This window comes from Ceratotherium simum, chromosome 34 (assembly GCF_057802395.1).
Source record: "Ceratotherium simum simum isolate JZ-2026a chromosome 34, ASM5780239v1, whole genome shotgun sequence".
In the NCBI taxonomy this organism is placed as follows: Eukaryota; Metazoa; Chordata; class Mammalia; order Perissodactyla; family Rhinocerotidae; genus Ceratotherium; species Ceratotherium simum.
Genome location: NC_141933.1, coordinates 15924757 through 15950095, shown reverse-complemented (window position 1 = coordinate 15950095; position 25339 = coordinate 15924757). Strand labels below are relative to the sequence as shown.

At 39.6% G+C, this 25339-nt stretch overlaps 2 protein-coding genes across 2 annotated transcripts; both read right to left on the bottom strand.

Moving 5' to 3' along the window:
* Positions 1-4166: 4166 nt before the first annotated feature.
* On the bottom strand, positions 4167-5153 carry LOC101398047 (olfactory receptor 1S1-like). Its single transcript, XM_004437750.1, has one exon. It carries the CDS (start codon positions 5151-5153, stop codon positions 4167-4169), a length of 987 nt encoding a protein of 328 aa, XP_004437807.1.
* A 12060-nt stretch (positions 5154-17213) lies between these two features.
* On the bottom strand, positions 17214-18174 carry LOC101398303 (olfactory receptor 10Q1-like). Its single transcript, XM_014793104.2, is given in 2 exon segments — positions 17214-17906; positions 17908-18174. Coding segments are annotated over 2 exon segments (960 nt in total).
* Positions 18175-25339: the final 7165 nt, after the last annotated feature.

Genomic DNA, 25339 nt, shown 5'->3' with positions numbered 1-25339 from the left:
TCTGTTTAGTGAATCAATAAAAGAATATTTGCTGACACTTATACATCAGATCTTACAAGTCATTCCTACCCGGTGTGTGGATTTTTTGGTTTTTTTTTCTAGACATTTCTCTTGCATTTGTGTTTCCTACACTTGGACGGCAGGAGTTTCTGTTAATTTTTTCATAAAACCATAAGTTGGCTTTTCTCAGAAATGGCTAACACAAAAGAACAAGTATAGCATAAAATTCAGTTTACTGTGCTTTGCACAAAATATTTATACTTTCTAAATCTAATGATATTAATGATTGACTAAATAGTGTCTTTGCTTATCCAGTCTTAAAGATCACTTAAAGTTATTTTTATGTCAGTTTCTTTCTTTAGTTTGTGAGTGCATTGAAGGCATGGACTGTGAATTATTCATCTTAATAGTCCCAGGGCCAGAATCAGATACCGGTAAATAGAAGGTTTACAATAGATGTTTGTTAAAAATGACAAACAGGAGAATGACTCAGGGAAATAGAAGCATCTAGGTACAGATTTATGCCTCTCCTCTGTGAAAACTTGTCAAGGTTTTCATAAAAGTTTGTGATCCTCTGTTTTTTTAACCAATTGTCTTTTGTGTCCCAAACTTAATCCCAATTCACTTTCTATGCAAACTCCTAACTAGCATACAAGTCTATTTCTAGCCAAATCGGCTTCCCTATGATTCACTGCTGATGGAGCTTTACCTTAGAATGGATACATCCTCCTGTAGAACCTGCAAGTCAGAGGTAATAGAGGACCATTGATGATCAATTTAAACCAATTGACCCAGGTCTAACCCTGATGGTTTTATTATATCAAATATGGGCTAGATGAAACCAGAATAAAGAGAGAAAATTACAGATATGCTCAACTGATGTTTATGTAGCTGAGAAGATTATGACACCATGCTAAGCATGATAGCTTAATAGGCAAAACAGTGTATTTTCCTTAAAATAAGAAAGGTTTTTTTGTCTTCCTAAAATGACAGTTACTGTAAGATGTTAAAGCAATACAGAGTATAAAATAAATCACTCTATTCCATGAAAAAACCCACTGTTTTGGTTATATGGCTGTGTAACAAATCACCCCAAACTATAGGGACTTAATGAGTTATTTTATTGTTATCTCTCACAGTTCTAGGGGTTGACTGGACTCAGCAGGGCTGTCTTCACTTGAAGTCTCATGTGTTTGCAGTCAGAGCTGAGGCTGGGATCATACGAGTGTTCACTCATTCATATGTTGTATGACTGGCTGGGAAGACTCAAAGATGTGTGAGCTGGAACAGCTGGGCACCTTGGGCCCCTCTCTCTAACTCTATGTGATTCTTCCACATGGTCCCTCCAGCGTGGCGTCTTCAGAGCAGCAGGACATCTTACACAGCAATTCAGGCTTCCAGAGGTGCACAACCTGAGAAAGAAGTGCCAGGCGGAAGCTGTATTGGCTTTTCCTAGATAGTCTTGGAAATCATGCAGCACCATTCCTGGGCTACGCTATTAGTCAAAGCAGTCCCCAAAGCCCTCCAGGTTCAAGGGGAGGGACACGGACTCCACTTCTTGATGGGGAAATGGCAAGGTTCTTCAAGAGCATGTAGGATGGAAAATATTGTGTCCATTTTTGGAAAATACAATCTATCACAACCACTGATAATATTTTCTTGACTCTCCTTACAGGCATCCCTTTTTGCATATTCTGTTTTACATATATGGGTTTTAATGAGACATGCTGTTGTAAAAACTTCCTTGTTCGTATTAGGTCAATTGTTATATTACAGAAAAAGAAACTGAGGTTATTATCATGGCTTGCCACACAATGAGTTAGCTGCAGAGATGAGCCAGATATCAAGTCTCTCAATTACAACTCTGGGACTCTCTAGTACACCATGTGGAATAACGAGAGCAGAGCTCTGTGATGTTTCATGTTGGAGCTGTGGGGGTGATAGGGTGGATTTTGAGGAACTTGAGGAAGGCTGGACTGTTAAGAGGCTAGTTTGGTAATCCATATAAAAGCAGGTGGAATTAAAACTCAAATGAAGGGTATAAGTTTGAGATACCATAGAGAAAGGCAAGTGGCTGATTATATATTTCCTACTAAAGAGGTTGGATTTTTATGTTTCAAGAAGAATATAAGTCAGCTTAGACTGGGGACTAATAAACCGAGTTTGGGAGGGCAGGTAGATTGGAGTTGGAAGACAGGAGACAGTTACAAAAAAAGGAACGCTTTTTAAATTTTAGTGTCTATGATGTACTAGGCACTGCAGTGCCTAGTATCTGCATATCTTGTGAGTATATGTCTAATATACATGTCCATGTAGCCACAAACAATTTTGGGATATTGGGACTATTATTCCCATTTTACAGATGGAGACAAGTTTCAATATTTTAATAATTTCCCTTAGATCACATAAATGGATCATGATATGCTGAGAAGCTGAGATTTAGACCAAGATCTTTTCTCTACACTACAGTGCAATTATTAGAGAAATTAGATTCAATAACTAGTAATATTTTGCTACAGATCTGGAAATATTTAAAAAGAAGATTTTGACAGGGAAAAAGAACACACACTTGTGGGCAGCTACAGAGTATTTTTAAGACGGATGTCTGAAAGACTTCTCCATCTATCAATAGGCATCTAGATTCACAAAATCTCAGGGCTGGACTGGAACTCAGAGTTCATGTGGTTCAGTGATTCTTTAGCACATCGGGGTCACTTGAGGGGTGTTTTCAGAATACAAGTGCCTGATTCCATCACTAGAGTCTGAGTACATCCAGGGTGGGATTTGGAAGGAAAGTAGTCAAACCTGGTTTGTAGCCTTTCTCAGCCTCAGAGAAGTCTGAGGTTTGACCTTTGGTCAAATCTCCTTTGCAAGTAATTCAAAAATTATATAACTGTACACTGTATCCAAGATACATGACAGTCCTGCTAAAATGGCTTTGCAGTGACTCGAGCACTTCCGTCTGTTTGTTAAAATTGGCTATGGAGGAATCTGTAACTGATGAGTAACCTGTATTTGCTAAGATGCAGCTGCACCAGAAAATGGGTGGTAGTCACATAACTCTGAGGGGGCTATTGATAAGCAAAGCATTATGGCTAAGGAGTCCCAGAGCTGAAGATTCCCTAGACTGAGGTGGTCCACACCCCCTGAGCACTTTCTCTCATGACCATGCACATCCCAAGTAATGGAATGACTAGGATGTTTAGAAGGCATGCCTGGGAATCATGGGACCCCTATCACACTGGCATTGTGTATGTTGTGACACTGTCCTGTATCTTTTCTTAAAGCTTTCTTAAAATTTGATTCTTGGTGTATCTTGTGAGTATAATTGCCAACCTGAACCCAAGACCCCTGCAGCTGGTTGAGCAGAGAAGGCATTGAAGGGTCTGATTTTAGTCTCATTTTATAGGTGAGAAAATAGACTTAAGAATGTGAGCTGACATGCCTCAAGTCTCACAGCTACTTGGGGATGGAGTTAGAACTAGAACTGATGTCTTCCATAGACACACTTTCTGGTTTTCCATTGAAATAACATTTCCCCAAATGTGTTTTTCACTACACTTGACCCATGAACCACTCTGTGATGAATGAGGTTCTGTATGACTGAATAAGTTTAGTTTTGAGAAATGCTGCATACCATCTTACCCTCCTGGAGATTTATACTATACTAAAGTCTCTGAGAAGTTTTCTAATTAAGATCCTTTACTTCATTTAACTCAGACTTGGCCCAAACTATTTGAAGATCAGATCCTTCATTTTTACAACTATTAAACATCCCACTGAATAGTACCTTGGTGAAACAAACATTGAGAAAAGCTGACCTAGAGAAATCTAGATTGAATAAAGGAATAGTAACAACTGTCTTCAAAGCTGCAAAAGCTGGACTGTAGGTACAACATGCACTTGTTATTGTCTAAGTTATAAACAATTTGCACCAAAGTTTGTAGTAACATAGATTATAAAGAGGTGCCTTATTGTTGTGACTTACTGTGGGGGTTAGAGTTCTTGCTTCCAAGACCAGAGCTATGTGCAAAAGCCCCAAATCCTCAGAAGTTGGAATAGAAGAGATTTCTGAAAGTTCATCAAAAGCTGAACCATCACAACTATGCCACAAACTCTGGGCAGAATCATACACGTGGTTATAGCAATAAAAGGAATTTAGATGCCTAGGGCGTCAATGGGAGGAAGATTTTCCTACTGATGAGCTTTCTCAGGGCACCTTTCATGTCCTTGTTCTTCAGGCTATAGATGAAGGGATTCATCATGGGTGTCACCACAGTGAACATTACTGCACCAATCTTATCTTTGTCATCACGGTGAGTGGATGATGGGAAAAAGTAAACCCCTATAATGGTTCCGTAGAAGAGCAATACAACTGTCAGGTGAGAGCCACAGGTGGAGAAGGCTTTCCACTTTCCCTCTATGGATGAGATTCTCAGGACAGCTCTGACAATGCAGATGTAGGAGAAGAGGATGAGGGCAAAGGGGAAGATAATGACTAATAAGCCCACAATGAACAAAGCAAGCTCATTGATCATTGTGTCTGAGCAGGACAATTTGAGCAGAGGGGCCAAGTCACAGAAGAAGTGTGGGAGAGTATGGCTGTCACAGAAGATCAGTCGAAGGAGCAGAAGAGTATGTATCAGGGCAACAATATTACTGAGTAGCCATGGAATGACTGTAAGCAAAATGCAGATCCTAGGTTGCATGCTGCTCCTATAGTTCAGAGGGTGGCAAATAGCCACAAAACGGTCATAGGCCATGACTCCCAAGAGGAAATTGTCAATGACAACAAACACAATAGAAAAGTACATCTGTGTGATGCAGCTTTCATAGGAGATGGATTGACTCTTGGTATGAATATTCATCAGCATTTTGGGGACTGAAGTGGAAATGGAGGAAATATCAGCAAAGGATAGATTGGCAAGGAAGAGATACATGGGAGTGTGAAGGTAAGAATCCAAGCCTATGGCCAAAATGATGAGCCCATTCCCAACCACAGTGACCAGGTACATACCCAGGAAAAGCACAAAGAGGAGCTTCTGCTGCTCAGGTTGGTTGGAGAGTCCCAGGAGGAGGAATTCAGAGACGGTGGTTTGGTTTCCTTGATGCATATTTCTGAAGATCTGAAGAAAGGAACACAAGATCTTCATACCCCTACAAGAAACCCCAATATGGTACCATTTAGCTGCAGCCATTGCAAGGAGGTAGGCACTCCTTCTAGGCTGAAGGAGAATGAAGCGTGGAAAAAGACCAGTTAATAAGGAACTATGTCAGCAGTGCAGAGACTCAGGAAATGCCTTAGAAAGAAAAGACAGAGACATGATAGATACTTCTCAATGAACACGTTTTAAACTCTAACATGATTGTGAACGTGATTTTTACAGTTGGCTCCAAATGTAGTTTAATGCCCTAAATTGACGACAATAGACGTATTCCGTACTCTAAAGATGTTAGTTATCCCTGAGGGAATTACTGAAAAATGAACAAACTGGTCCTAAGACCTATCCCACCTATCCTTTAAATCTGAGAAGGTGAAAATTTGAGAGTCATTAAAGTGAACAGTTTGTGGAAGTAAAAACAACTGAGGGTTAGGAATGCCTATAGAAATATACTGTAGTGTGGGTGCTCCTTCCCACTCAAGCCAGGAGGAGGACTCCAAAAGAACTGGTCTTGGAGAATGTGTACAAGAAAAGAGACCAGAATTTTACTAAATTTACATGTAGATGCTAGACGAATGGAGGAAATTTAGGAGACACATAAGAACCTGAAGACTTGTGTTTGCCTCTCACTTTTAAAGGTGGGAGGCTCACTGGACTAGGCCACTATGGCAACGATACAGGGAAAGCATCATAGGGACATCCTGCATCCTCATCTGTGGCATAATATAAATCTATAAGCTACCTATAGGCCAAGTGAATGCTACAAGAGGTCGTTGGGCTTAAGCCACCTTGTTGGGACTCCAACCGAGGAGCAGCCTACTAGGGTGGAGGAGGCTGTAGCAGTAGGAGGTCATGGAGAGGCTCTCCTATGAAGGACAGGTCATAAAGAGATGAGGGAGAAAATTCATTGCCCTTGTTAGGGAAGTGCTTAATGGAGCAGTCCCTGAGAGGGGTCCTCTGAAGAACCTAACATAATCTCATGACAAAGCATGCCTGCCACACATAACTCACCAACTGCTACTATTCCATGAAAATGGATTTGAAGACTTGAACCCTTTTCGCCACTCCCATTCTTCCCCTTTACTGCTGCACATCCCCAAGCTACCTGAACTCAAGAGCGAGGACACATGCTTTGAAGGATGTGAAATTGAAGTTTTAAATTGGGCTGGGCTTTTGAATACCTGGAAGTGGGTCTTTAGTAGCAAAGTAAAGCTTAATTTTAAACTAAAAGTGACCAGAAAGCTATAGGGACCACGCAAGTTGTTACCCATAGGCAGGGAAGGGAGATTGAACTAAGTATGGTTTTCCTTGTGGCTTATTGGAAAGAATATTGGCTTCAGAGCCAAGATTTTTTTTTTCCCTGAGGAAGATTCACCCTGAGCTAATCTTCCTCTATTTTGTGTCTGGGTCGCCACCATAGCATGGCCAGTGACAAGTGGTGTAGATCCGTGCCCGGGAACTGAACCCCAGGCCACTGAAGCAGAGTGCGCCAAACTTAACCACTAGACCATGGGGCTAGCCCAGCAAGATGTTTTGATTCCTGCCTTTCTACTCTCTTAGCATTGTCTCCTTCTCATTTTTTTCTCACTTCTACTTATCTCCAAAATCACTTGTCTCTCAAAGACTAGAGATAGCCAAGTCCCCAAAGAGCTTGTCTTTCCATGAAGAGGCCAGAAAAACATGAAACCTCCACTCTGGAATTCTGGAAAACTGAAGGCAGTGGAACCTGGAGCAGTAGCTCTGAGGTCTTTTTGCCCCTGAGAAGCTTGGCTTACAAATCAGAGAGGGGAAAACTTGTATGTAGAAGGGAGATTCCAAGGCAAAACTAAAATGAGATAAAGGACTGGCAAGCATCTATATCTAAACCTCAAGGCAAGATACAGACTGGGCTTAGAGTATCCTGTGATCTCTAAACCCTGGGCTGGTTTGAGTTTGACCAGAATGGGGATTGTGTATTTTTGAGTGACAAACTCTAATCTCACCTTCCTATCCTACCTCTCCCCCCATCAGCAGTCCCACACAAAGTCTTCTGAGTTCCTAAGGCACCTGCCTCACTGTCTAAGAGAAGCACTAAAGTCTAAAAAGGCTCACCTCTGAAAGATGGTAAGATCTCAGGAAGTTACTGGATCTGGACCCAGTAGCTTAACTTCTTGTTTACAGGGTAGCAGAGGGGAGACTGAGAACAGCTCTTATGTATTTTTCAGAACAAGATTCTTTTCTGCAGCACCAGAGTTAATAGAGTCATGGTGTTGGGCTCACATGGGACATATAGCTTCCTCTAAGTCCTTTGGGATAATATCCCTGAAGTGTTTTCTTCAAGACAGGCAGTTGTTTTCACACCCCAGTCTCAATGAGGTAAATGGGGAATAGACGGGAAACCCTACTGTTTTGTTTGCTTGTTTATCTTCAGGTGCCCCTTCCTACTTTGATTTTCTGCTTATAACTTAGTTGGTTATTGCTCTTCATAGCAAGTGAATTCTTTGCTATATGCCTTATGTTCCCAGTGATACGGTATGTACTTTGAAAATTCCTTCTCTGTTTTCTGTCTAGTGCCTAGTAGTGGGGAACACTCGGTAAACACCTCAAGAATTGAGTTAAATTCCTGCACTAGGGATTGTGGCTCCATAGAGATGCCATCTCTAGGGAAGGGGATCAGTTATGGCCATCTGTACTACTTCAATGAATGTCAGCATTGAAGGGAATCTGGAGACTCAGTGATTCAGCACTCAGGCCTCTTAGTTGTAAATGAAAGATAAATTCCGGCTTTTTTTTTCTTTTTTTGGTGAGGAAGATTAGCCCTGAGCTAACATCTGTGTCCATCTTCCTCTATTTTGTGTGTGGGATGCCGCCACAGCATGGGTTGATGCCACAGCTTGGGTGCATAGGTCTATGCCGGGGATCTGAACCTGTGAACTCTGGGCTACTAAAGTGGACCCCGCAAACTTAGTCACTATGCCACTGTGCTGGCTGTAAATTTTGGCTTTTTAATATTGAATAATTATTGAGTGGTTCACAGGTGTGGATGTCTGCTAGCTGAGAGACCTTGGAAAGAGGTAGCAGAATTTGGGAGGTGAGCAGGGTCATTAGAAACAAGGAGGTTATATAAGGTTTGTGTCCAATACAATCCACTTCTTGTGCTCCTCAGATCTACTCATGCTCTCTCATTATCTTTAGACTCTATAGTATAGTATGGTGCCTCCATTTTTCCAAAAGAATGAAAATAGACTGAGGAGGAAAGTACAAATCCAGTCGATCTAGAGCAGTGTTTCTCAACCTTTTATTCATTATTGCCCAGACATCCCCTTAAGGAACTTTTATCCATTATCCTCTCCCATTAAATTAAATATTATGGTAAGATTTGGTCAGACAAGGGTGAGCTTTAAAGAGCCAAAACCCATTAATATACCTAAGTTTTTTTGCCCCTCCCACACCCAGAACTAATTCTTTTCACTGTTGAGACCCCTTCAACAGGTAGCCAGTCTTGATCTCTTGGAAAACTAATGCAAGAGTGTTAGCAAAACAAGTCCTCACATCTGTAGCTGGCCCTGAGGCTCTGATTGACACTCTGCATCTTCCTCCTCCATCATTCGTTAGATTTCCTCACTCTTGGCTCACACTTTGGCTGATCTGGGTTGTTTTCTGTGGGACGCAGAACTCTTTCCCTGAGGAGTATGAATTCTTAGTTGCCCTGACCTTTTGAGTTGTGGTTGTTGTAATTGCTCATTACAGTCTTTCGTCCAGAGTTAGGGATTACCCTGGTTCATGGTTCCAAGAATAAGAAGCCCATTTTCTCAACAATGCTGTGAAATTGCTGAGGATAGAACCTGAATGTTAGTCCTATCTAAAGAGAAGGACTTGGAAAAATCTTCTGAGTCTCTGACTGCATTTTATCTACTCAAAGTTTATTAATAAAACGTTACTTAGACTTTACTCTGTATTTTGTTCTAACCTAAGTATTATGGGGAAGTCATAAGGGCTAACACTCAGGTTCTATCCTCAAGGAGCTCACAGTTGACTTGCAGATATAAGATGTAAACAAGAAGTAAGAGCTTGTAGTTTCCAATGGCAGGTGGAGATAAGTGCAATGGTTGCTGTCAGATATCAAGCATGGCAGGGAACATGCCTCAGGAATTCAGGCGAGAGACAGCTATCCGTGGACTGAGGTAATTAGTAAATATTTCATGCAGGATGTGAACTACAGCCATTCTTTTAAAATGAGTAGGGTTTATATATTTGGGGAGACACAGAGAAGGGTGTTGAAGCAGGTGGATGGTATGAACAAAGACCAAGTGGTAAGACCACTCATTGCATATCCTGGGTTCAGTAAAGAGAGCAGCATTGCTAAGATTGAGGTCATATACAGAAGTAAGAAACAAAGTTGTAACTTGTGGCCTGATCCTGCACACTATTAATGTCAAGATAAGGTGTTTGGATTTGCATTTACTGATTCCTTACCAAACATTGCTAGTCATTCATAAATTACACGATGTAGAATAATTCCACAGAGTCATGGAATCTAGAGCTGGACGGCACCACAAAGGTCAATGAGAACATCATTCACTGTATAAATGAATAAATTCATCCCCAGAGGGATGGGTGACTTGTTAAAATCAGTTGATTAGTTTGGGTACAACGAAAAGGAGAATCCACATGAGTCGTTCCTGGTTCAATGCCCTCTGGTTGATGCTCTTTCAGGTTGATGCAGCAGAAAGAGCAGGGACTTTGAAATGAGATAGACCTGGGTTTGAAATTCAGCTCTGCCACTTAATGGGTGTGTGACTTTGGGCATGTCATTCAACTCCTTAGAGCCCCTGTTTCCATCTCAATAAACTGGAGACGATCTTTGCAAAACAACTAACTTGGTCCCTGGAACATAGTTAGCAGCTCAATAGCTATCAGCTTCTCCTCTTTTGTTTACTCCAGAGAGGTAAGCATCCTAGGGAGTATAATTTAAGAGCTCCACAATCCCAGCCTTCTCTCTTAGCTGGTTTGAGATAAACATTGATAAAATCACCAAGGGCTCAGACAACAAAATAACTCCAGAAAGGCCTTGTTGAGGCAGTTGTGTTAGGCTCTGGAACAGTGAGAGATGGGAGTGGAAAAGAACTGGAATATGGGGGCCAGTCAGAGAAACCACCCAATGATCAGTGGCCTCTCATGTGTCAAGCATAAAAGAGCAAGAAAAAAGAGTGTGCAACAGACATTAAAATCAAGCTCACATTGGATAAAGAAACTGGATTAAGAAATTGTGGTATAGTCATACAATGGGATACTATTCAGGAATTAAAAAGAAAAAACTGCTGAAATGCTCAACCACCTATATGAATCTCAAACACATTATGTTAAGTGAAAAAAGCCAGACTCAAAAGAATACATACTGTATGAGTTCCATTTATAAGATATTCACGAATGGGCAAAACTAATCTATAGTGATGGAGGTCAGAACAGTGGTTGATTGGGTAGGGAAAATAATTGGTTGCAAAGGGGCACAAGAGAACTTTCTGGGGTGACGAAAATATTTCGTTATTGAATGCAATTGCCCCAACACATCCAACTGAACCAACTGAGATCCATACATTTTATTGTATGTTGTTTACATTTCAATTAAAATATAATAAAAACAAAACAAGCCCACCACTTTCTCCTTTTTGCTTCAAGTAGATTTGAATCTATTATCACATCAAGTAAATGGAACATCTTTTCTTGCCCTATCTTTTCTCCCAGATAAGCAGAGGTTGAGATGTTAAATCTTTGCTGGATTCTGGAAGCAGAAGCTGGGAGGCAGAGCAGAGCCAAGGATGTTCCTACATATGACAACATTGAAATTGAAGGTGTTACCCTCCCATACAGTCTAATAGGAAGTTAATTCACATTAGACAAGAGAAGAGAGACCAGATACCTGGCAATTTCTCAGGACTAAGAAGACTTATGATAGAATAAGCCAGTGGAAGACACTTAGGTACAACCACAGGGATTTGCTGGAAGCTGTGGCCTCGTATGTGCGTGTGGGAGGGAGTTGTCAATTCAGATATTTTGGAACTAGGGTTCCTAAGACTTCCTGTGTCATGGAAAAAAATATATAAACACTTCTTGGTGAACACTCAGAATAACTTACCAAAACTTATGTTTAGGAAGACATTGACATATCATACACAATGATCTTCTTGCATATATTATTTTCCTCTACTCTGGGAAAAAAAGATTGATTTATAATTGCTTGTGTTTATTTTCCTCATATTCTTTAAACTTGCAAGCAAGTATCTTGTGATTTGTCTATGAATTCCAAGCAGATAACCAGTGCTTGGCACATAGTATTGTCCCTTCTTCATTTCCAAGTCACTATCCCTCAACACTCTCCTTCTCATCCTAAATCGCTGCCACCCTCACCACTATTCTGCTTATTTTCATGGCATTTGCCTGTTTATTTATTGTCTTGTTTCCCCTCATGAACATTAGATCCAGAGAGTCAGAGACTTTGGCAAATAGTGCTAGATTCTCTTTAAATTTTGTTTAAAAATGAGTAAATGTACAATGTGCCAACAATAGTTAATACTACTGTATTGCATATTTGAAAGTTGTTAAGAGAGTAGATCTTAAAACTTCTCATCACAAGAAAAAAAATCTGTAACTGTGTATGGTGACGCATGATAACTAGACTTATTGTGGTGATCATTTTGTAATATATACAAATATAGAATCATTATGTTGTATACCTGAAATTAATATAATGTTGTATGTCATTTATACCTTAATAAAAAATACATAAATGAATGTCCATAATAAATATTTATTGAAGGAATTGTTACATTATGGCATAAAGAGTTTTTTTTTTTTTTTTTTGTGAGGAGATCAGCCCTGTGCTAACATCTGCCAATCCTCCTCTTTTTTTGCTGAGGAAGACTGGCCCTGGGCTAACATCCGTGCCCATCTTCCTCTACTTTATATGGGACGCCACCACAGCATGGCCTGACAAGTGGTGCGTCGCGCGTGCCGGGATCTGAACCGGTGAACCCCGGGCCGCCGCAGAGGAGCGCGTGCACTTAACCGCTTGCGCCACTGGGCCGGGTCCAAGAGGTCTTTCTAAATAGTCTTATAAAGGTCACCGAGTATGTTGTCTATGGTATCTGGGAATGGTTATGCATAATTGTGCTCCATCTCTGTTGAGTAGCCTCTTTTTCCCAGTGCTAGGAGCACCATGCTATTCCCTTCTCATGAGACTGTATTGGAACCCAAAAGAGGCAACTAGGACAACTCTCAAACTAGTGAGAGTGGGAGCTAGTGGGCAAAGAGAAGCCCAAGCAATAATCACCCTCATATTTCAAGCTTCTACTGATTTTCACTAGAATCTGTAATTTTACAATGTGGTTTCAAAGTCACTACTGAAAGAGACAGAAAGCAAGAGGGAGAGAAAAAAAAAGAAGAGAGAACATTGTCATCGTTATCAATATATCTATTGATATATATGATGTGGCATTGCAGGTTATTTTTGACCCATCCGATATCCATAAAACAGGCTGTCTGCCCAGGATGTGTTGTTGTATAATAATTTCTCTCATTCAATCATTTCCTTATCTAGCCATCTCTCTATGTACAATCACTAGTTGCAATTACACGACACAAAAATGCACAAACACACACTCCCTCTATGGTTTCCTTGGTCTTCGACATGTGGGAAGGAGAAATATAAATTCCTGGGAATTTTCAGGGAGGCGTTGTTATGAGAGGTTTGGGGGATTCGATCGGAGATGTAAAAGAAAATTTCCACTCCAAACAAATGGACTGAAGGTATATTTTATTATATAGAGGATAGGAAAGGCGATAGTCTGCAAACAGATCCGAATAGGTCAAATAATAAGAGGGAAAAACACCAGCTCGATCGGAAAGGGAAACACCAGATCGGCTGAGATAGCGGCAGATTCGAATAGGTCATATAATAAGAGGGAAAAACATCAGACTGATCGGAAAGGGAAACACCAGATCGACTGAAGGGAAATGACACAAATCAACCGGAAAGAGAAACACCAGGATGACCGTAAAGAGAACACATCAGATCAATTACTTCACAATAAATCAATTACTCACAACATCCATGCCCCACTGCTGGGAGAGTCCTGTCAATCAATCGACATGGCTGGGCAGGAATCACATGTCCTGGGCAAGGCGTCCCTTCCACAGGTGGAACTCTTACCAGGCCTCGGTTTTCAGCAGTTTATATAAGCAGCTACAGAGTTTACAGAGCAAGCATTTAGTGTTCCCATGCACAAATGGTTATCAGTGGCATACATGCACTGAGCCCCCTGGCTATTGTCCAGCCCAGTAGTTGTGGACATGCATTGTTTTTTCTGGTTATCATCCCAGCCCAGCACAGATGGCCAGTCAGTCTCGTGCTACGACGCCCAAAGGACCTTGAAATTCTTACACATTGCAACTATCTCCATGGGAGAAGGGCCAGTTCCCACCACGAAGAAAGCAGCTTTTATATTTTTTTTGTGCTGGTGGCTGTAGGTCAATGGAGCGGCCAAACATGGCTGTACTCATGTCAAGACAGGCGTGAAATTATAAATTATTTTAAAAATATTTTCAACATTCATTATACTCTTTACTTGTTATTGTAGATATCCAAAATTTGTTTGATAATTGTAAATATTAAGTGTATTAGTATATACCAAGTAGTGTAGATTATAGTGAACAGCCAAAGACTGGAAAATGCCCCATGAACATTATTGGGTACTATTTGAATAACTAAACATTCAGATCTCTCAATAAGATTAGTAACACTACACAGAATCACATATCAAAATTGACAGTTTAAGGAATTATTTGCTTCCAAAATTTGTTATGTCTTGGAACATCACCCAGAGGATTTGTATAAAATATCCTAGGAATATAAACTTATTAATATTTATTTTATTTGCAAGAATGACTCACTGTTAGCAGCAGATGGGGCCATGAGCACACACATGGAAACAGCTACAAGAAAGATTGACTGGTTAGATCGTGACTGCTTCTTTCCCAACACTTCTTGTCCTGGTTCTAGATATGTACACTTAACCTTTGACATCACGTGTCTTGTTTCCTGCTCCTGCTTTCCCCTTGACATGAGTGGATTCCTGTGAACTCGTAACCTTTCTATGTTGCTTATTATGCTTTAATTCTTGCAGCAGAATTATAATACTTGTTCTAATTTTCTGATTTCTCAACTACTTTTTCTCAGAATTTGGATATAAAAGTAAATAAATTTTTTGAGAAATGCTAGGAAGGAATTCCCACGTGAAACATTACTCTCAGCACTGTGACTAACACTTCCTTTCATCCACCAATAAAACAGTAAGGAAAGAAATGGAAAAATCCACTCTCACAACTTACTGGAGATAATTTCTTCATGTATTCTGGCCGTAAGGTACTTGCTGGTTAGTAGTGGAGACATGTACTCAATTAAATACACTGATAAGATATATTTTAATAAAATTCATTGAGAAAGGCATACATAGAGGATGTCAGTGAGGAGAGAGGTTGCTTTCTGGGCAAGTTTGTCTCTATAAGGTAGTTGATACCAAAGACAGGCTCACAAATCCAAAAGGCTGCATGAAGGGGATGAGCAGGATTTGGAAAGAAGTGGTGAAGATACAGGAGAGGAAAAGTGGAGGAAACCTAAAGTAGTTTTGTAAGTTCCATTTATGCTACCAGGAGGCTACCTTGTTATGAGGGGATCATCATTTTCTAACCAGAAATATCATAGATTGATATTTCAGTCCCATCGTTTAGTTCATGATGTGCTGATATTCCACTCAGTGTTCTATTTCCAGAATGTAATAAATTCATGGAAAGACTCTTATATTAAGGGAAAATATTTTCATTAAGATGGAGGACCTCATTCTATGCAGCTAAAATATGTGCAGAAAGACATCCAGGGGAGCCCAGTAATTCAGTTGAAAGGACTGATCAATTCTTTAGGGCCTTCTTCCCAACAGAGTAACATTTCCATCTCTTATTTTAGAGCTCCAGGTTAATTTTCTGTATGATTTGTGACATTAAATAAAAATGAAAGGAGGCATGAAAATGCAGTTGAAAATTTTCCTTTGGTAGGCATTCCAGACAATGCCTAGCACAGTGTACATTTAATTGATTTATTATGTTCTGATGTGACTTGGCCCGGACATGTTGATAAGCAACCTGCCGACCAGAGAGTTCTGTTCCTCTCCTCCAACATTTAGTTGGAAGTGAAGGCATTTCGAATATATTGTTAAATCCATGACTGTTCCCAGAATAAGTAACACTTTGTAGTTCTTCTCCTTATTCCCGTGTGAAATCAGCTTAAAAGTTAAAAGCATCAAACATAGTTTTGAAGAGAAAATGAATTAATGAAAACAAAAAATGTTAATCCAGGAAAAATAATGAAAAGTGGAGGAGGATCGTGCTGTGATGATGGGAGGTTTATGTGCCAGATAAATCTATAGGAGCCTCAGATTCTTTTCAGAAATTATCATTTTTCTGATTATAAAAGTAATATAATCTTATTTGAAAAAACGTAGAAAAATGCATAAATCAATAAAGAAGAAAAAATTATCCTAATGCTACAAACCACGGATAACACTTGTCAACTTTTTGTTTATTTCTATTCATCATTCCACATATGTATTTTTACAAAATTGGGCTCCTATTTTAAACAAAGGTTTGTACCTTGCTTTTATCACTTATAGTTATAATCATAAATATTACCTCTTATTATTAAATATTAATTTAAATATAATTTTAATGATGCTGTGTTTGTGTATCCAGCATTGGAAGCTTAATTTTAATAACTTTTCATTTTCTACATTTAAGAAATAATCTTATATTTTCAGTTTTGTTTGACTCTGTTAATTTTTTGAGGTTATGATTTTAGAATAAGAATTATCGAAGCACAGAATAGAAACTTTTCTAGGCCTTTGGTATACTTAGCTATATGACATTCAGAAAGGTTACACCAATTTCTTAGATCAGTTTTCATACCCACTGGCAGACACTCTCACTCTCTTCTTGGAGATGCTAACTAGGCCCAGGTTTATGGGCTGGCTCCAGACCCATGCCTGAGAGGTTGTACTCTCCTCTAGTCGTACTGGGAGAGATGATTCCTAAGAACTGTCTCTGGAGCCCTCTTCACCTCATTGTTCCTCAGGACATAAATGGGAAGGTTTAGCAGTGTGGTGTCAGCTGTTATCACCAGAGAGGGAAGCCGATTCTACTTGAGGATTTAGCTGTGTTTGGGGCACAGGTGCAGGAAGATGTTACAGCCATCCAGCAGAGGGTGGGAGGAACAGTGGTGCCACCTGCTGAGTGGATCTACGAGCAGCAGCCATTATGAAGGCACAGGAAGAGGTCAGCAAAGAGGAAGAGCTGAAGCTTTGTGAAAGCCACCAGTATAGATGGTTCATGCAGGCAGTGCTGGCATCAACCAGGGGCAGGTTTCAATACTCTAGCATGACTGACACATAGTAGGTGCTTAGTCAAAGAACGCTAATTCCTGACCGTTTCCTGGAGTGGTAGAATGAAAGAAAGTGAAGGTGACCAGTTGGGATATATGGAGTGAGGGAAATTGATGCATTAAAGAAGAAATTGTTTGCCATACATTCAAATCTAAAACAATAATAAAACTTATTTCTTTGAGTAAAATATGTCTTTATGAATAGTCCTTACTTAAGGCACTTTTCACAGGATAAACTAACCCTACTCCCTCCTCAGGAGGCAGGATGTCTAAGGGAAGCAAGCTTTATTCCCAGGGTGTATGGAGGGCTCCTGACAGAGCAATTGCCCTGGGTGTGATGACAGTGAGCTGCGATCTTTAAAGTAGGGCTAGGACACTAGAGCGCCTGCGTTGGAAGTTTTATACAAATTTTCAAATCTTATTCAAAGCACTTCAAGAAAATGAATGCAGATTGTGGACATGGGGTAAATATGGCAAAAGAGAAATATCAACTGCAAAGTGTGATAAAGTATTATAATTCTGCATTTGTCATTTAGAGTTTATTATTATGGCAAATGACAGACACCCACCCCAGGCCCCCTAAGCCTTCAACTGGTGTCAGATGCTGCCTTACCCATGATGGCATTCCTCAGAGCATCTTTGACATCCTTGTTGCGCAGAATGTAAATCAGGAGATTGAGTAAAGGGGTGAGAAATGTGTAGACCAGAGAGATTTGGCAGTCCTCATGCTCTGAGGTGCTTGACCGGGGACGCAAGTAGACCAGGCTGCCACAGCTGTACTGCAGCAAGACCACGGTGAGGTGGGAGGAGCAGGTGGAGAATGCCCAGCGGCGGCCCTCAGTAGAACAGATGCGCAGGATGGCGCAGGTGATGAACACACAGGAGCCACAGATAAGCAGGAACAGGACGGTCAGCACCAGGATACCCACGACGTAGAGGACGGCCTGGTTCACGCAGATGTCCGTGCAGGCCAGCCACGGGACCGGAGGCACATCACAGAGGAAGTGGTTGATTTCGCGGTGGTGGCCGCATAAGGGCAGGGTGAGGATTAAGGATGTGAGCTGCAGGGAGAGGAAGAGGGCCAGGCCCAAGGCGCTGGCCACCATCTGGACGCACAGCTTCGGGGTCATGACGAGGGTGTAGTGCAGTGTGTGGCAGATGGCCATGTAGCGATCGTACGCCATGACTGCCAAGAGGAAACAGTCCGTGCTGCCAAGGGTGACAAAAAAGAACATTTGGGCCCCACAGCCCACCAACGGAATGGGGTTCTGGGCACCCCAAAATGTTAGAAAGCATCAAGGGCACCACAACGGTGGTGTAGACGATCTCTACAAATGACAAGTTGGAGAGGAAGAAGTATATTGGGGTACAGAGGGAGCTATGTGCGTGCACCACCCAGATGATGACTGTGTTGTTACAAAGGATCATCAAGTAGAGGAGGAGGAAGAGGAGGAACAGGGGAACCTGGAATTCAGGGACAGCTGTGAACACACGGAACACAAACTCAGTGGGGCAGGGTTGGTTGAGGACACGGCTCCCAGCAAACATGTCTCCTGCAAAACAAGAGCAGAAAGTGCCGTACCTTCCTTTGCTTAGTCACTTTATTGCCTAAAGAAATAGCAGGGATTTTAAAGTTGATTTTTGATTTGGAATTACCTATTTAGTATCCCGTTTCTGATCTCAGTGCTTGGAATGAATTCACAATAGTGGGTATGGTATATTTTTCTTTGCAAATCTTCAGGAATAGGATAGATACTCATCTGCAGAAGTTTCTGGTGACAAAGACGTGTAGCTATTCCTGGAGAAATGTCTTTTTTTACTCTGGTGTTTTAAATCCACTTGACAAGGGCTAATTCTTTGCTTGCATTTAATTAAAATAAAAAGTCGTACAGTGGTATATATATTCAAAGTGAGATAAATTGATGTGTTGTTCACTTCTTGGGTAAACGTTGTTATTGAAATATAACATACAGAGAAGTTCACAAATCTTAAGTGTACAGCTTTATTTTTTACACGATAAATATACCAGTATAACCACCACCCAAATAAAGAAATAGATCAATTCCAGTAACCTCCAAGCATCCTTCATGTTTTCTCTCAGTCTTTTCCCCTCTTTTGACCTTTATCACCACAGATTAGTATAAGTATGCTCCAATTTATATATGTAATAATAAAGTATGTATTTTATTGTAACTGGTTTCAACATTATGTCTGCAAAACTTATTCTTGCTGTTTTGTGTAGCAAGACTTCATTCTTTCCATTGTTTTGTAGTATCCCATTTTATAGCTATAGTATAATTTATTCATGAGTTCACTTTTCTTCCAGTTTTGAGTCTATATAAAAGTAGATGAACACTTTTTATTCCAAACATTTCTGATGTATACTCTTTATATATATATATATACATATATATATATATGTATATATATATATAAATCAGACAGACAGGAGGTGGCTGGGCCCTCCTTCCCAGGGACTGAGACACTAGTGGTGGCCATTATTGTGACCTAGTACAGACGTGCTGACACAGAAGCTGACAGATGCCATTGGATATCTTCCTGGTCTGTTATCACAGATGTTTGCCCTACCTGCTAGAGCACTGATTTAATCCAGCTCAGCCAGGATAGACAGCCCACCCTAAGGACTGACCACACCCACCAGCAAACCTATAGGGAGCTTGTGGTTTCATATAGGTGGGGTGTGTGGGCCCTCTGTAGCACGGAGTTTGGGTCAGCCTCAGTGGGGCAGGACATGTATGTGTGGTGAGACTGCATTAGCTGGATGTGTGGGCCCATGGGCAGTGGGGTGTGTCAGCTGCAGCAGATTTGTGCCACTGGCCATCTTAAACAGCCACAAGGGATCTGTACCACCTTCCAACGCCTGAAAAGATTTTGTGCTGCTATGCCTGGGGCCAACCCCACCCAGCTGTGCCCCTGAGAGAGCTGACAACCACCTCACAGGCTGGAGGCCTACAGCAATTGTGAGCCCATGATCCTAGCAACCAGCCACACTGGGGGCCTGACTCACTTAACAGCAAAACAACAGCAGGTGTGTGCTATTAGACCTTGTGGCAAGCAGTGCTGGGGCTTGTGCCACCCAATGAAGTGACTAAAGTGGTCATACCAGCCACTCACAGCTGAGCCTTATAACCAGGTGTCCTGGGGGCCAGCCTAGCCTACCCATGTACACGCAGCAAAAGCAATCCTGCCACAACAGGAAGGCACATGCGGCCCACACAGGAGATACTCCTGGAACATTTGGAACGGATGATGAGAGGGAAGCACATTTCTGGGCCTCATAAAGCATCTCTTACATAAGGCCACATCCCTCAGATTGGGAGATGTAGCTGATCTACCCAATACATAGATACAAGCACAAAGAGGTAGATAAAGTGAGGAGACAACGGAATATGTTCCAAATAAGGAAATAGGACAAATCCTAAGAAAAAGAATTAAATGAAGCAGAGATAAACAATCTACCTGATAAAGAGTACAAACTAATAGTCATAAGGATGCTCTGTGATCTTGGGAGAATAATAGATGAACACAGTGAGAACTTCAACAAAGATTTTGAAAATATCAAAAAGAACCAATCAGAACTGAAGAATACAATAATGGAAATGAAAAATTCACTAGAGGGAATCAACAACAGAGTAGATGACACAGAAGAATGAATCAACAAGCTGGATGAAAGAGTAGAGGAAATTACCCAAGCTGAACAGATAAAAGAAAAAAGAATTAAAAAGAATGAGGACAGTCTAAGGGACCTCTGGGACAACATCAAGCTTACTAGCCTCCATATTATAGGTGCCCCAGAAGGAGAAGAGAGAGACAAAGGGACAGAGAATCTATTTAAAGAAATAATAGCTGAAAACTTTCTTTACCTAAAGAAGGAAACAGACATCCACGTACAGAAAGCACAAAGAACATCAAACAAGATGAACCCAAAGATGCCCACACCAAGACACATTAAAATAAAAATGTCAAGAATTAAAGATAAAGAGAGAATCCTAACAGCTGCAAGAGAAAGACAAGTTTGTACAAAAGAAACCCCGTAAGGCTATCAGCTGACTTCTCAGCAGAAACCTTATAGGCTGGAAGGGAGTGGCATGATACATTCAAAGTGCTGAAAGGAAAAAACTACAACCGAGAATACTCTACCTGGCAAGGTTATCATTCAGAAGGGAAGGAGAGATAAAAAGTTTTCCAGAGAAGCAAAAACTAAAGGAGTTTATCACCAATCAACTGGCCTTACAAGAAATGTTAATGGGACTTATTTAAGTGGAAAAGAAAAGACCACAAATAGGAAAAGAAAATTATCAGAGAAAAAAATGACTGGTAAAGACAAATATAGAGTAAAGGTAGCAGATCAACCACCTATAAAGCTAATACGTAGATTAAAAGACAAAAGTACTGGGCCGGCCCCATGGCTTAGTGGTTAAGTGCGCACGTTTCGCTACTGGCGGCCCGGGTTCGAATCTCAAGCACGCACTGATGAACCGCTTCTCTGGCCACGCTGAGGCCACGTCCCACATACAGCAACTAGAAGGATGTGCAACTATGACATACAACAATCTACTGGGGCTTTGGGGGATAAAAAAGGAGGAGGATTGGCAATAGATGTTAGCTCAGAGCTGGTCTTCCTCAGCAAAAAGAGGAGGATTAGCATGGATGTTAGCTCAGGGCTGATCTTCCTTACAAAATAAATAAACAAATAAAAGACAAAAGTACTAAAAATATCTATCTCCATGTTAAGAGGTTAAGGGATACACACACACACAGACACACACACAAAAGAGGTTAAATATGATACCAAAAACATAAAATAGGGGGAGGAGAGTAAAAGTGTAGGGCTTTTAGAAAGATGTCAAACTTAAGAGACCAACTTAATATAAATTTCTATTTACATATGTTATTATATATGAACCTCATGGTAATCACAAACCAGAAACCCAATAAATAAGATATACATGTAATAAATTTATATACACAAAATATAATGAATAATAAATACACAAAAAATTAGGAGAAAGTAACCCAAACATAACAGTAAAAAAACACATCAAATTACAAAGGAAGAGAACAAGAGAAGAAGAAAAGAACAGAGAAGAACTATTAAACCACCTGGAAAAAAGAACAAAATGACAATAAGTATACTTATTAATAGCAACTTTAAATGTCAATGGACCAAATGCTCCAATCAAAAGCTGTAGGGTGGCTGAATGGTTAAAAACACAAGACCCGTATATATACTGCATACAAGAGAGACACTTCAGAGCCAATGACTTTCACAAACTGAAAGTGAAGGGATGGAAAAAGATACTCCATCTAAGTGGAAATAAAAAAAAAGCTGGAGTAGCAATACTTATATCACACAAAACAGACTTTAAAACAAAAACTGTAACAAGAGACAAAGAAGGTCACTACATAATGATAAAGGGAACAACCCAACAAGAGGATATAAGACTTGTAAATATCTATACACCCAACGTAGGGGCACCTAAATACATATGGCAGTTATTAACAGACATAAAAGGAGAAATTGACAGTAATACAATAATTAATAATTACACAATAATAATAATGATAATACAATAATAATAATTAATAATACAATAATTGTAAGGGAGTTTAACACTTCACTTACTTACATCAATGGATTGATCATCTGAAAAGAAGGTCAACATAGAAATGTTGGCCTTAAATGACACATTAGACCAGATGGGCTTAGCAGATATATACAGAACATTCCATCCAAAAATTTCAGAATACACATTCTTTTTGAATGCAAGTGGAACATTCTCCAGGATAGAGTACATATTAAGCCACAAAACTAGTTGCAATAAATTTAAGGAGATTCAAATAATACCAAGCATCTTTTCTGACCACAATGGTATGAAACTAGAAATCAACTACAAGAAGAAAGCTGGAACAGTGACATATATGTGGAGATTAAAGAAAATTCTACTGGACAACTATTGAGTCAAAGAAGAAATCAAAGAAGAAATAAAAAAATACCTGGAGACAAATGAAAATGAAAATACAACATGCCAAAATTTATGGGATACAGCAAAAGCAGTACTAAGAGGCAAGTTTATAGCAATACTGGCCTACATCAATAAACAAGAAAAATCTCAAATAATCTAACAGTGCACCTAAAGGAACTAGAAAAAGAAGAACAAAATTCAAAATTAGTAGAAGGAACAAAGGAAATAATAAAGTCAGAGCAGAAATAAATGAAATAGAAACTAACAAAAAATGGAATAAAATCAATGAAACTAAGAGCTAGTTCTTTGGAAAGATAAGCACAATTTTCAAATCTTCAGTGAGACGACTCACCCAGAAAAAAGAGAGAAGGCTCAAATAAATAAAATCAGAAAAGAATGAGGAAAAATTACAACGGACACCTCAGAAATACGAAAGATTATAAGAGAATACTACAAAAAGCTGTACACCAACAAATTGGATAATTTAGAAGAAATGGATAAATTCTTAGAATCATAAAACCTTTGAAAACTGAATCAAGAAGAAATAGAGAATTTGAATAGACCAATCACCAGAAAGGAGATTGGAACATTAATGAAAAACCTCTCAAAAAACAAAAGTCCAGGACCAGAGGGCTTCCCCGGTGAATTCTACCACACATTCAAAGACGATTTAATGTTTATCCTTCTCAAACTCTTCCAAAAATTTGAAGAGGATGGGAAGCTTCCTAACTCATTCTACGAGGCCAATGTAACCCTGATACCAAAACCAGACAAGGACAACACAAAAAAAGAAAATTACAGGGGCTGGCCTGGTGACATAGCGGTTAAGTTAGTGCACTCCGCTTTGGCGGCCTGGGGTTCGTGGGTTTGGGTCTTGGGAGTGGACCTACACACCGCTTATCAAGCCATGCTGTGGCAGGAATCCCACATATAAAGTAGAGGAATATAGGCATGGATGTAGGCCCAGGCCAAATCTTCTTCAGCAAAAAATAGGAGGATTGGCTACAGATGTTAGCTGAGGGCTAACCTTCCTCACCAAAAAAAAAAAAAGAAAATTACAGGCCAAAATCTCTGAAGAACATAGATGCAAAAACCCTCAATAAAATAGTAGCAAATAGAATACAATAATATATTAAAAAGATCATACATCATGATCAAGTGGAATTTATTCCAGGGATGCATGGATGGTTCAACATGTACAAGTGAATCATCGTGGTACACCACTCATCAAAATGAAGAATAAAAATCATATGATCATCTCAATAGATGCAGAGAAAGCATTTGACAAGATACAGCATCCATTTATGGTAAAAACTCTGAATAAAATGGGCATAGAAGGAAAATACCACAACATAATAAAAGCCATATATGGCAAACCCACAGCTAATATCATACTCAGCAGTGAAAAACTGAAAGCTATCCCTTTAAGACAAAGATGCCCACTTTTGCCACTCTTATTTGACGTGGTATTGGAAGTCCTAGCCAGAGCAATCAAGTAAGAAAAAGAAATAAAATAGACCCAAATTGGAAAGGAAGAAATAAAACTGTCACTATTTAAGATGACATGATTTTATATGTAGAAAACCCTAAAGAATCCACCAAAAAACTTTTAGAAAAAAATAAACAAATATAGTAAAGCTGCAGGGTACAAAATCAACACACAAAAATTCATCATGTTTCTATTCATTAAGAATGAAATAGCTTAAATAGAAATTAAGAATACAATCGCATTTACAATCTCAAGAAAAAGAATAAGATAAGTAGGAATAAATTTAACCAAAGAAGTGAAAGACCAGTACACTGAAAACTATAAAACATTTTTGAAACACTTTGAAGAAGACATAAGAGATGGAAAGATATCCTGTGCACATGGATTGGAAGAATTAACATAGTTAAAAAATCCAGACTTCCTAAAGAAATCTAGAGATTCAACCCAATCTCCACCAAAGTCCAAATGACATTTTTCATAGAAACAGCACAAAGAATCTTAAAATTTATATGGAACAACAGAAAACCCCAAATAGCCAAAGCAATCCTGAGAAAAAAGAACTAAACTGGAGGCATCACAATCCCTGACATGAAAATATACCACAAAGCTATAGTAATCAAAATAGCATGGTACTGGCACAAAAACAGACACAGATCAATGGGACAGAATCAAAAGTTCAAGAAAAAAACCTACACATCTATGGACAGCTAATTTTCAACAAGTGAGCCAAGAACACACAATGGAGAAAGGAAAGTCTCTGTAATAAACGGTGTTTGGAAAACTTCACAGCCACATCCAAAAAAATGAAAGTAGACCATGATCTTACACCATACACAAAAATTAACTCAAAATGGATTAAAGACTTGAATGTAAGATCTGAAACCATAAAATTTCTAGAAAAGGCAAGCAGTACTCTTTTCGACATTGGTCTTAGCAGCATCTTTTCAAATACCATGTCTACTCAGGCAAGGGAAACAAAAGAAAAAATAAACAAATGTAACTACATCAAACTGAGAAGCTTTTGCACAGCAAAGGAAACCATCAACAAACCAAAAAGATAACCTAACAATTGGGAGAAGATATTTGCAGACTATTTGTCTGATAAGGGGTTAATACCAAAAATATATGAAGAACTCATACAACTCAACAATAACAAAAACAAACAACCCAATTAAAAAATGAGAAAAGGATCTGAACAGACATTATCCCAAAGAAGATATACAGATGGCCAACAGGC